At 40.5% G+C, this 13,259-nt stretch overlaps 2 protein-coding genes across 2 annotated transcripts in view; one reads left to right on the forward strand and one right to left on the reverse strand.

Moving 5' to 3' along the window:
• LOC113017154 (uncharacterized) overlaps window positions 1-13,259 on the reverse strand; it is a 43,740-nt gene that overhangs the window by 3,793 nt on the left and 26,688 nt on the right. The window contains exons 8-13 of the mRNA XM_026160310.2: window positions 7,130-7,200; window positions 2,353-2,460; window positions 1,249-1,319; window positions 860-977; window positions 604-768; window positions 13-108 (exon numbers count right to left, since the gene is read on the reverse strand). Coding sequence (XP_026016095.2) covers window positions 13-108; window positions 604-768; window positions 860-977; window positions 1,249-1,319; window positions 2,353-2,460; window positions 7,130-7,200 — 629 coding nt within the window. The remainder of the gene's footprint in view (window positions 1-12; window positions 109-603; window positions 769-859; window positions 978-1,248; window positions 1,320-2,352; window positions 2,461-7,129; window positions 7,201-13,259) is intronic.
• Window positions 3,111-5,691, forward strand: LOC113017155 (tripartite motif-containing protein 16-like). Its single transcript, XM_026160311.2, has one exon. The coding sequence runs from the start codon at window positions 3,111-3,113 to the stop codon at window positions 4,446-4,448; it is 1,338 nt and encodes a 445-aa protein (XP_026016096.2). The 3' UTR covers window positions 4,449-5,691.

Consider the following 13,259-nt stretch of genomic DNA (forward strand, 5'->3'; position numbering starts at 1 on the left):
ACGTCATCCTACCTTTTCTCCTCCAGCCCAGGAGTGCCTCTTCTTCTCCTCCAGCTCTTGTATCCGCTGACGACGAGCCGCCTCCTTCGCCTCCCTCTCCATGTTCTCCTTCAAAAAGAGAAAGAGAAGTTATTTTCCTGATGCACGTGACTCTTCTGGTCCTCCATAGCCTACAGATATTATGCATGTTGAAAAAAAATTCAGATCCTGATGGACAAATCAAAGCAAACAAAACAAAAAAATAAAACAAACTGTGAACCCTTGGGCCTTAAATACAACATCTCCTCTTATGCCTGATTTATGGTCTGGTATTTGTGTCTCTGTCAACAGCTCATCGTGAGAGAAGGGTTTGGGAATTCAAACTACTCAGAGGCAATGGAGACACACTTGAGCCAAAAAGCCAACAATGGTGAAATTGTTGGCAATCACATAAAACGGAAGGTTTAGAAACTAATATGTTTCACTGTAAATCAGAAGCGTTATGAAATATGGGATGAAGACTAATGTATCAGTTGAAGTATACCAACAGTTTTAACCACATCTACTGGATCTTGTGTGGATTGTTGTACAGCTCGTGTAATGGATTTGCATTCATAGTTGTACCTTGACAGCATTTGTGAACCTGGAGCAGAAGGTGTGGAAGATGCTGAAACAGTCGTCCAGCCTGAAAGTGTCTCTGTCCTCGCAGAAAAAGTCGATCAGCTCGCTGCCTTCCCTCTTTAGCTGTTGCCGACTGCCACGGAGTGAGCAGAGAGATGATGTGGCATGCTGAGACAAACATAATAGGCACAAAATTATTTTTTAAACTACACACTTATTTAAAGATTATATAAAACTAAAATACTGTTATGTGTGTTACCTGCAGAAAGCTGTCCAGTTGCTGCAGCAGCTCTGTGTCTCTCTGGATGCTCTCCTCCACTGAGTGTGTGCGAGATGTCAGCAAATGCAGCTCAGCATCCAATGTTTCCAATGAGATCCTACCAAAGGAAGGAAAACAAATCCATGTAGCCTCATTTCTGCTTTGGTTTCATTCATTTTGTGTCTGGTGTAATTTAAGTATCAAATGAAGGACTGAAAAGAAACCAGCAGGGGGCGGTGTTCACTCAGATTCTGTAGAGATGTAATAAAATGATGGAAAGAAGGAGTATAATAAATAAATCCCCACCAAACAGGTTGATGGAGAAATGTAGTGGTGTATGTGGACAACTGTAGTATTTAATATGTGAATAATATGAAGTGATGTCTGACCTGGCTGCAGCCTGGATGTGACTCAGCTTGAGAGGAAACTCCAAGAGCTTCTCATCTTTTTTATGGGCTTCCTATAGAAAAACAAAAAAACAAAACATGAGACCCCCTCTTTCCAGCTACCTCCTCTTGCTCATTTTGGTGGTACAGAGGTGCTCTCAATCCACATAAAGAGACCCATTCTCTGTCCCAGGGTCCCCTTCTGGTAGACATTGCATGAAATCACCTTAAAGACATAATCTCACCAGCATGTTTAGGCCTTCTACCAGTAGGACTTGCCTGCAGCTCTATTCTGAGCCCCTCCTGAACTACTGAGCATCTCACTCTCTGAAGCTGAACCAACAACTTGTCAGAATAAACTAATTTCTACCTGTTGTATCTGCAATTTTATTCTGAGGGTTCAAATTTATATCAACTAGTTACTCAACAGCTTCCCCTTCAGCTTCAGGTCTCTCTTCACCACTCAAACCATTAAGACGTGGATCTGCTAATTTTCATTGTAACCACTTCACACTGAGCTTCAAACTCTCTCAAACTGTCTCAAGAGCTGATTTCATTAATAGATTAATCAAAAAAAGGATTGTATCATCTGCAAAAAGGAGAGACGCGTTTCTGAGACCACCAGATCTGAAAGAGTCTGTACAAAACCAGCAGTGGCGGAGTCCACCACTCTCCAGGAATAAGTATGACTTATTGACTGTAATGTGAACCAAGCTCTGGTTGCAGTTGTCCAGGTACCAAGTAGCCTGTAACAATGGCAAACACCCAAAGCAACACCAGGATGACAACCACATCATAGCATAGATCTTCCCTGGAAACTCTAAAGGTGTGATTCCCCATAAAAATAGGGTCTTTAGGGTCTTCCTCCCTAAAAAAAAGAAAGAAAGAGGGACCACATCTCCAGCCTACCCATTCGGAAGTAGTGTCCCTGACCTCCTGCCAATGAGTGCCAACCAGCACAGCCGACTACATCCAGAACCTTGATCAAATTCAGATGAATCTCATTCACCAATGGTGCCTGACAACCAAAGAGCACTTTAACTGTTTTTGTGACTTCAGCCACACTGGCGTATGTGCAAAAATGAAATGAACAATGATGTTACTCACCAGAGCGACAAAGTGCAGCAGGTTCATGCCTGGTTTGTTAGCTTTGGTGTCAGCCAGAGACAGGAGGGACGACAGCTTGAAGCCTACTGCGTTTCCTGCATAACCTCCCTGCAACGCACATAGCACAGAAATTAAACTCATAGTGGTGAACATTCAAACACTTGAACAACAGAATCTGAAGCTATAAAACTACATTTCCCACAAAGCAGTTGGTCTCCATAGTCTACCTGATAAGAGAGAGTAGAGACAGCAAGTCTCCAGTTTGACTGTACACCTAACATGTATCGCCCAATTATCAGCTCATTCTGTTAAACATTTATCAATTAAATGAACATAAATACACTTTTTCTGCAATCATTGTGTCATGACAGTCAAATGAGCTCATGCATTCAGACCCTGAGATTTTAAATGACAGATACTAAGATTGTGTAAATAAGCTAACACTAAAATACAACTTCTGCTCAAACTAGCAAACTAAACCGTCAGAAATAAAAGTAGTACTTCAACAGCAGAGTGACTGGCTGTGATTAAAACTGCAGATCAACCTCCGAACAATTTAACACAGACAAACATTTTTAAATGTGCTCTGCTGTGTGAAAAATGACCACACGCCGTCTGCTTGAAACCACTTCTCCTCTTGGAATAAGTCAAGGCCTCATAACCACTCCCACTTCCTGTTTCTGAAAAACACCCAAATCTTTTCCTGTATTGCATCAGTATTAGAGAAACTCACACAGTCACTGACACTGAGAGGAGAAATGGCACAGAAAGGAGTTCAGCTGGACCAAGAAACCTTCTCTTGTTCCATCTGTTTGGATCTACTGAAGGATCCGGTGACTACAACCTGTGGACACAGCTACTGCAGGAACTGTATTAAAAGTTTCTGGGATGGAGAGGACAGGAAGGGAATCCACAGCTGCCCTCAGTGCAGGAAGACGTTCACACCGAGGCCTGTCCTGGAGAAAAACACCATGTTTGCAGCTTTAGTGGAGCAGCTGAAGAAGACTGGACTCCAAGCTGCTCCAGCTGATCACTGCTATGCTGGACCTGAAGATGTGGCCTGTGATGTCTGCACTGGGAGGAAGCTGAAAGCCATCAAGTCCTGTTTATCTTGTCCAGCCTCTTACTGTGAGAAACATCTCCAACCTCACTATGATGCAGCTCCATTAAAGAAACACAAGCTGGTGGCCCCCTCCAACAAGCTCCAGGAGAACATCTGCTCTCGTCATGATGAGGTGATGAAGATTTTCTGTCGTACTGATCAGCAGAGTATCTGTTATCTCTGCTTGATGGATGAACATAAAGGCCATGAAACAGTCCCAGCTGCAGCAGAAAGGACTGAGAAGCAGAAGGAGCTCGAGGTGAGACGACTAAACATCCAGCAGAGAATCCAGGAGCGAGAGAAAGATGTGAAGCTGCTTCAACAGGAGGTGGAGGCCATCAATGGCTCTGCTGATAAAGCAGTGGAGGACAGTGAGAAGATGTTCACTGAGCTGATCCGTCTCCTCCAGAAAAGAAGCTCTGATGTGAAGCAGCAGGTCAGATCCCAGCAGGAAACTGAAGTGAGTCGAGTCAAAGAGCTTCAGGAGAAGCTGGAGCAGGAGATCGCTGAGCTGAAGAGGAAAGACGGCGAGCTGGAGCAGCTCTCACACACAGAGGATCACAACCAGTTTCTACACAACTACCCCTCACTGTCAGCACTCAGTGAGTCTACACACTCATCCAGCATCAATATTCGTCCTCTGAGCTACTTTGAGGATGTGACAGCAGCTGTGTCAGAGACCAGAGATAGACTACAGGACATTCTGAGAGAGGAATGGACAAACATCTCACTGACAGTGACTGAAGTGGATGTTTTACTGTCACCAGCAGAGCCAAAGACCAGAGCTGGATTCTTAAAATGTTCACATGAAATCACACTGGATCCAAACACAGCAAACAGACATCTGCTATTATCTGAGGGGAACAGAAAAGCAACATTTATGAAGCAACAACAGTCTTATTCTGATCATCCAGACAGATTCACTGGATGGTTTCAGGTCCTGAGTAGAGAGAGTCTGACTGGACGTTGTTACTGGGAGGTGGAGTTTATGTAGCAGTCGCATACAAGAATATCAGCAGAGCAGGGTTTGGCAATGAATGTTTTTTTGGATATAATGAAAAGTCTTGGGCATTAGATTGTGACACAAGCAGTTATACATTTCGGCACAACAATATCCCAACTGTCCTCTTAGGTCCTCGGTCCTCCAGAGTAGGAGTGTACCTGGATCACAGAGCAGGTATTCTGTCTTTCTACAGCGTCTCTGAAACCATGACTCTCCTCCACAGAGTCCAGACCACATTCACTCAGCCGCTCTATGCTGGACTTTTATCTTTTGAGGGCGTCTCTGCAGAATTCATTAAACTGAAATAAATGTCACTGAGGGACAGTTGATTAAAATGTGATTTAGTTTTGACTTTCCTTTGGTCTCCATCATTGTTAATCAGACCACATTGTCACTAATGCCCACTTTGTTGCCTCTGACATGGGATCCCTCTCTACACTAGTCCATTTACATTTACATGCTTCCCTTAGGCAGTATTATTAGAGTGGATAGTATGTGGGCATATTCTCATTATTATGCAGTGAAATGTTGATTTACTTACAAAACAATGTTGGTTAAAATGTCTGTTTTAGTTTGCAGTTTCTTTGGTCTCCACATTTTTGCAGAGCACTCATCGTTGTGCAGTTTCCTGTCAGTCACACTTTACAGATACTATTTTGATATCTTATCATTTATTGTCTAATTAATAACTGACTTTGTTTGAACAAAGACAATTTTCATTACATTTACATATATTTGTTGTTGTTGAAATAATCAATCAGTTCAAGAAACAGCTTGCTTTGGGTTTTTTACATTGATAAATGCAGCTTTTTATGCTAATTAATGAATTTGCAGTTATTTGGGATCTAATTTTCTTTCACCTTTAATTATACCTACATATACATACAGCATACTCTGATTTTATTAATTAATGTGTAGCTGTGTTGGTCATATCGTTATTGCCATGTCGTTCAAAATTAATAACTTGATTTAAATATCCTCTTTGGAGGCTGCTTAATTTAGTGCACCAACCTGTTTTATGCATAAAATTTTGTTTAGATCCACAATTTGAACTTTTACTCAGATTCATAAATAGTTTTTGTCTGATTTTCTTTCATCATTTTCAGTCACTGTTACATTTTGCACGAGTCTGATTTCTGCATCTGTTCACCAATGAATGCATGTCATTGGTCCACACTGTGTATAAGACAACCAACAGTTATGAATTAAAAACAAATCATTTTGAAATTTAAAACCTTTAGAAGACACTATATTATTTCCAATCAATTTGTGAGTGATAAATTGTTCAGTGATACCCTGACTGTAATTAAATGATGGATTTAGCCACCATGCTGTCACGCATGGTTTTGGCCGCCATCATGTCAGTTTTTAAAACAAGAGCCTATATTTGGATGATAACTTGAAGTCTAAGGCTACGTTCACACTGCAGGCGAAAGCACATCAAATCCGACTTTTCTGACCCTCTGCGACCCATATCCAATCATGGTATGACAGTGTGAACGGCACAAATCTAATATTTTCAAATCCGATCTGGGTCACTTTCGTATGTGGTACTGAATCCGATACATATCTGATGTTCTAGAAAGCGACTGCTGTTTGAACGGTCATGTCGCATTAAATCAGTCTTTTACGTCACTGACACAAGACAGACGCCGATTATCAGCGCCGGAGAAGACATCGCGAATGCTTCCTGGCCATCCAGAGAAACTGTTGGGAAGACAACGTTGGAGAAACGTGAACATTTTATTTGTACTGTATAATCTGCAGATTCTGACAGAAATCTGCAACTTTCCTTTGAAGCACCGCTCCTCTAAAACAGCAATAAGGATAATTATTAGGCCATATGTAAATAACAAAATAACTTTAGAATTTAAAGCAAAATTGGGAAACGTAAAGTCTGAAACAAGTCTTTATATTAAGAGCCATCAGTCAAACAATACTGTTCAGTCTGGGTGTAAACAGAGCGCGTTGTGTGTGACGTCTTCTTTTGCACATGCGGGCCACTTTGAGGGTTCACACTAGAGCGCGTTTGCTGTCAGATTTTATCTGCAGTGTGAACAAGCAGACAAAAAAATCAGATTTGATCAAAAAAATCAGAGTTGAGCATTAATAAGACCTGCAGTGTGAACGTAGCCAAAGTTACAGTTAATCTCATGGTTAAAACTGTAGATATGAATCTAAATCTATTTGTAGCAGTAAACATGTTTAATTCTGATCTAAAGTTGAACATTTAAACATGAGTTTTTTTGGGACTGACTCAATTTTGGAGCCAGCCTCCAGTGACCACTTGACACTCGTATTAATATATGTGAGTGTTTTTAAAAAGAGTATATTACGTCTGATTATAATAAGGAAGAGAAGTTCTATGAAAACACTGCTTTGTTTTAGTGTCGTCTTAGCATTTCTTTTTTAATTTGCAGCTCACCTTTTCATCTTGACTCACTCTAATAAAAAGTTTCCATGCAAAGTTTTAGGTTATGTACAGAAACAGGAAATAAACCAGAATTCTAATATTAAATTACTGTCACGGAAATAAAGGGTGTAAACTAAAAAGCCTTTTGTTGCCTCTTCTTCCTTCTTGTATTTCTTTTTCTTCTTCCACCATCTATCCACTTTTTTCTCCCTCATCTAATTATTCATTGATGCTGTACAATGTTTTTTTTCCTACTCACAGCGTTAAGGAGGTTTCCGGCCTGCAGCACCAGGTGGAGAACAGCATGGAGCTCCTCGCAACACATTAATTCTGGAGGACGGAGACAAAGTAAAAGAAATGATGTCTTCATTTGTGTCAGTACATAAAGGATAAACCAATGCAAAAGCATCACCTGCTGGAAATAACTGTGTAAAAAGAGAGTAAAGAGAGAAAAAACACAAAACCTGTGCAGTAAAGATACAGATAACATAAGCTTATGATGCTAAAATCCCACTGGGTTTGCTGTTTTATCACATGCAGTGTTAGCATGTGGAAGGTTAGTTAACAGTTCAGGCAGTTATCAAGTTCACACACACACTGCTAAAAATACTGAAGGTGTTAGTCTGTATTGGGTGGAGGGTGTAAACGAGGAGAAGGCTTTACTGCAGGTATTTCTGCACCAACGACATTCAGTCCAGATTTATTGCGTTTTATTTCTTTTCATCTTTTTTATTATTATTTTATTTTTGTTAAAAAATATTCCAGAGTTTCATACACAGATCTCTTTTCTTTCTTTCTTTTTTTTTTTTTTTGAAAATATTTTTATTGAAAAAAGAAAACAGTACTTGCAGTTACCGAAATACAATCAACCTTTCTTAATTTTCCTAATTAACACACACACATATATATATATATATATATATATATGAAAAGAAAAACAAAAAAAACAAAACACAACGCCCCCCCCCCCCAGTCCCACACAGATCAACACAACCATCAAACATATTAGAGGAATATAACAGTAACAAAAGTAGATTTAAACAGGCAATACCTCTAGACTAGCAAAATAAGAGATAAAGGGTTGCCACTTGTGAAAAAATTTGGCTGTGCAACCTCTCAACGTATATTTAATTTTTTCAAGTTTTAAAAAAAACATGACATCTTTAAGCCACCGGGAAATAGTAGGACACTTAACAGACTTCCAATGCAACAATATTAGACGTCTCGCTAATAGGGATGTGAAGGCTATAATATCCCTTTGTGTGGAATCAAGTGTAAGTGAGCGAGCAGGAATCCCAAATACAGCAATCAAAGGACAAGGATGAAGAGTTACCCCAAGAACAGTTGACATAATAGCAAAATACCTTGTCCAGAAACCTTGTAGCTCAGGGCACAGAAAAAACATGTGGCTAAGGTGACAAGGAGAACCATGGCATTTATCACATTTATTTTCCACTTCTGGATACAATTCAGAAAGTCTAGACTTAGAGAAATGCACCCTGTGTATGACCTTAAATTGAATAAGTCCAAGACGAGCACAGGAGGTGGAAGATCGTACTCTTGCTACAGCCTGTTCCCAAGACTCCTCATGTATTCGAAATCCCAGTTCTTCTTCCCATGTACGCTTAAGCTTAACATTAGAGTGGTTACTAAAAGACAGAATAGCATCATAGAGTTTCGAAATGGTTCCTCTGTGATGTGGAATAAATGATAACGTAGTTTCCCACTGCTGTTCTGGAGGCAAAGAGGGGAAATTTGGGAAACACTTAGCAACAAAATTTCGAATTTGAAAATAGCGAAACAAATGGGTAACAGGGAGATTGTAACGAGAAGACAAGTTGGGAAAACTATCGAAAACACCATCCACATATAAATGTTTGAACTGTTTTATACCCTTGTCACACCACACTGAAAATGTCGAGTCCAAAAGTGAAGGGGGAAACAAATGGTTGTCGCTTAGAGGACCCGAGGAAGACGGCATTACAAAATTAAAGTGACGTCTAAACTGAAACCAGATTTTGAGTGTGTTAAGAACCACCTGATTATCAGTGTACAGAGAGGGTCTCACGGGTAAAGAGGAATAGAGCAAAGCCGGTAAAGAAGAGCCCTTACATGATGATAGCTCCAATTTACACCACGAGGAACCAGAAGATTTTAGCCAGTAGCAAAGTTTATGGATGTGAGCGGCCCAGTAATAGACTAAAAAATTAGGTAATGCAAGTCCTCCACTAAATCTGCATCGCTGCAGCAAAGTTTTAGAGACCCTAGGTGGCTTCCCTCCCCAAATGAAAGAACCAATAATCTTGTCCAGTGAAACAAAAAAATGTTTCGGCAAAAATAAGGGAATTGACTGAAATAAAAATAAAAATTTTGGTAAGATGTTCATTTTAACAACGTTAATCTTACCGATTAAAGAAAGGGGGAGATTACCCCATCTTTGAATATCAGATGTGACCCTAGATATAAGAGGAGACAAATTTGCTGATTTAAGGCCAGCTAGAGAGCGAGTCACGTTAATCCCTAAGTACTTAAACCCAGACGGACTGAGACGAAAGGGTAGATCGGACTGTTGAAGTTGACGTGCTGCCGTATTAACAGGAAAACACTCACTTTTCCCCAAATTCAATTTATAACCTGAAAACGAACTGAAGTTCTCCAGAATACTTAAAACAGCAGGGATGGAGCATGCCGGGTCAGTCATATATAATAACAAGTCATCCGCATACAATGATACTTTATGTGTAATTCCATTACGGATGATTCCCCTGAATACAGAAGAAGATCGCAATGTAATAGACAGAGGCTCGATGGCAATGGCAAAGAGTAAGGGAGACAAAGGGCAACCTTGACGACAACCACGACCCAGCGCAAAATAATCAGAGTAAACATCATTAGTATGAACACTGGCTTTAGGGGACGAATAAAGAAGCCGAATCCAGGAAATAAATTTATCACCAAAACCAAATTTCTCTAAAACTGCAAACAAGTACTCCCACTCCACCCTATCGAACGCCTTTTCAGCATCTAAAGAAATCACAAGTTCAGGAAGTTCAGATAGACGCTTTGAGTAAATAACATTAAAGAGTGTACGGGTATTAAAAAACAATTGCCGTCCCTTTATAAAGCCATTCTGCTCTTCAGATATAATTCGAGGAAGCACATCCTCAAGGCGAGATGAAATTACTTTAGCCAATACCTTTGCATCGGCATTAAGCAGAGATAATGGCCTGTAGGAACCACAGGAGGTTGGGTCCTTGTCATTTTTGAGAAGGAGCGCTATGGTTGCTTGTGTGAGAGTAGGTGGTAATGAACCGGTTTCCAAGGATTCGTTAAACACAGACAAAAGCAATGGTGCCAATTTACCAATAAATGTTTTATAGAATTCAATTGGAAACCCATCCGGGCCCGGGGCTTTATTAGACTGCATAGCTGTAATAGCTTTTAATACTTCTTCAACAGATAATGGGGAGTCCAATTGCCCCGCATCATTAGCACCAATAACAGGGTTTGAAAGATTATGAAGAAATGCATTCATTTTAGCTTTATCCGTGGGAAATTCGGACCTGTACAACAAAGAATAAAATGTTTTAAAGGTAGAATTAATTTCCAAGGGATCTGTAGTAATATTGTCATCAGAGTGTTTAATAATGGGGATCACACGCGAGGAGGCCTGAAGTCGTAACTGATGTGCCAACAAGCGACTAGCCTTGTCACCATATTCGTAATATGAGCCACGACTGCGTAGTAATAAGTGCTCAGCCTCTTTGGTTGACATAAGATCAAATTCTGCTTGCAAATCAAGGCGCTGCTTCAGTAATTCTGGAGAAGGGTTCAGTGTATAACTTTGATCAAGGTTACTAATTGCAGCTATAAGTTCTTTAAGCCTGGCATTAATCTTTTTATTAGCACGGACAGAGTAAGAAATAACTTGACCTCTCAGGTAGCATTTAAGAGTCTCCCATAGCAGAGAATATGAGACAGAATCATCCTGATTGAAGGACAAGAACTCCTCAATAGAGCCTGAAATAAATTCACAAAATTCTTTATCCGCCAGAAGGAGAGAGTTAAATCTCCAAAGTGGAGGACTACGTTTATGGGTAGAAAGATGAACATCCAATAGCAGAGGAGAATGATCAGATATTACAATACCAGAATAGTCGGAAGAATTAACACATGAATTAAGAGTTCTGTCGATGAAAAAATAATCAATCCTGGAATAAGACTGGTGGACCTGAGAGAAGAATGAAAATTTTTTGATTGAAGGGTTGCGAAATCTCCATGGATCAACAAGATCATTCTGTTTCATAAAATCTGAGAAAGTTTTAGACATAGATGATTGAGTCAAATTACGAGGACTAGATCGATCCAAAATTGGATCAAAAACACAATTCAGATCACCACCAAGGATAAGCAAATGTGTATTCAGAAAGGGGATGTTACTCAGCAATCTATTAGCGAATTCAGCATCATCAAAATTCGGGGCATATACATTTACCAACAAAACCTTTTTCTGCATTAGGGTACCAGCAACAATGATGTATCTACCGTTCCTATCAGCGACAACATTGGTCAAAGTGAATTGAACTTTCTTATTAATGAGAATGGCCACTCCTCTAGCCTTCGAATTAAAATTTGAGTGAAAGACCTGACCTACCCAAGGGCAATATAACCTATAATGATCCTTAATGCGAAGATGAGTCTCCTGTAAAAATGCTATGTCAGAATTTAGACGTTTCAAGTGAGTAAAAACCTTAGATCTCTTAACAGGGTTACCCATACCTCTGATATTCCAACTAATGAATCTAAGAGGCATACCTGACCCAGCAATGCTGGGGTCTATATTTCCATTAACCATTTACAAAAAGGAAGAGGAAAAAGACCAAACCAAAATGCCAGTGGCCATGAAGAGCCGAAATGGGACAGCCCCCCCCCAACCCAACCCTGAACACAAATACACCCCCAAGTCTCCACAGAACAGAACAAAGGAGACAGCAGTGTACCCCCAAAGTAGCAAAAATGATTCACCGAAGTGACTGGACTAATTGTTGTCTAAATAAAAATAAAAGCGAGAGAGGGAAAAATAACCTCTCACCAACTTCTCTACAGCATAACAGTGTGCGCGTAACAGTAAACATGTTTTTTTTTTTAAAAAGGAAAAAAAATAAAAAGGAAACCAACCAACCAAAAAAAGATCTCACAGTACAAAATATGACTTCCTCAGAAGGAGAACTTTCCAACAAATCACCGAACGTGCATAAAATTTAAAAAAAACAAAAACAACATACATAAATAGATAAACAATTAAAACAAAAACAACCAAACAAAAAAATAAATAAATAAAAATTTAACAGAAACGAAAAACAACTCAGTCCTATGCAAATCAATGCAGCAAGCTTGGAGAAGATTGTGCCGGACTGGTCCGAAGTTCAAGAGTATATTATATGATCCAGTTTCAATAAATAACAATGAAAATAAAAGGAACCAGCACACCAACAGTACAATAACCAGCACAATGGCCTAAGAAAACAATGCACAGGTGGCGTTAAACCTAAGGAGAGCGTGAACCCTTAGCAGCATTACAGTATCAAACTGAGGAGCTAACGAGGCTCACCCAGAAATCAAAGTTTTGACATAATCACTGGCCTCCTCTGCCGAAACAAAGTCCTTCTCGACACCCTTATATGTGATGCGGAGTCGCGCTGGATGAAGCAGGCCATACCGAACACCGTCAATGCCACGGAGTTGCTGCCTGACCGTGTTGAATGCAGCACGAGCCCGTGCCACCCTGGCGGTGTAGTCGGGGAAGACTGAGATGGTCCGATCTCCAACTTTAATCTGTCGGCGTTCTCTAGCACGTCGTAAAATGTCGACACAGTCAGTGTGGTAATGAAACCTGCATACAATGGCTCGTGGACGGTCGCCAGGCTTAGGTGCGGGTTGGAGGGTCCTGTGCGAACGATCCAAAAGCGGCTCCTTCCCCAGATCAAATGCTTCTTTTAGCAAGGAAGCTACGGCGGCAGTGGTGCACGTGTCAGGGCCCTCCGGTACTCCCACTATCCTAACATTGTTGCGCCGCGATCTGGACTCCAAATCTTCACACTTACTTTCCAGCTTGGCTACATGAGCTGTGAGACCCTTGATAGTGTTTTTCATCTCAGCTATATCATCAGAGCAGACAGTAAGTGCGTGCTGCATCTCCTTCACCGTACCTTTTAGCTCAGACATGGTAGCGTCATTTGCAGCTTTATCGATCGCCAGCTGCGTCTTCACCGCCTGCAGGTCGAACTTAATGGTAGACAAAGCATCACCCAGAGTATCCTGAAGTTCCTTTTTAAAGATGTCGGCGATATCTTTCCTCAGCGAAGCCAGCAACTCGACCTTGAGAGCCT

The sequence above is a fragment of the Astatotilapia calliptera genome, chromosome 3 (genome assembly GCF_964374335.1).
Source record: "Astatotilapia calliptera chromosome 3, fAstCal68.1, whole genome shotgun sequence".
NCBI lineage: Eukaryota > Metazoa > Chordata > Actinopteri > Cichliformes > Cichlidae > Astatotilapia > Astatotilapia calliptera.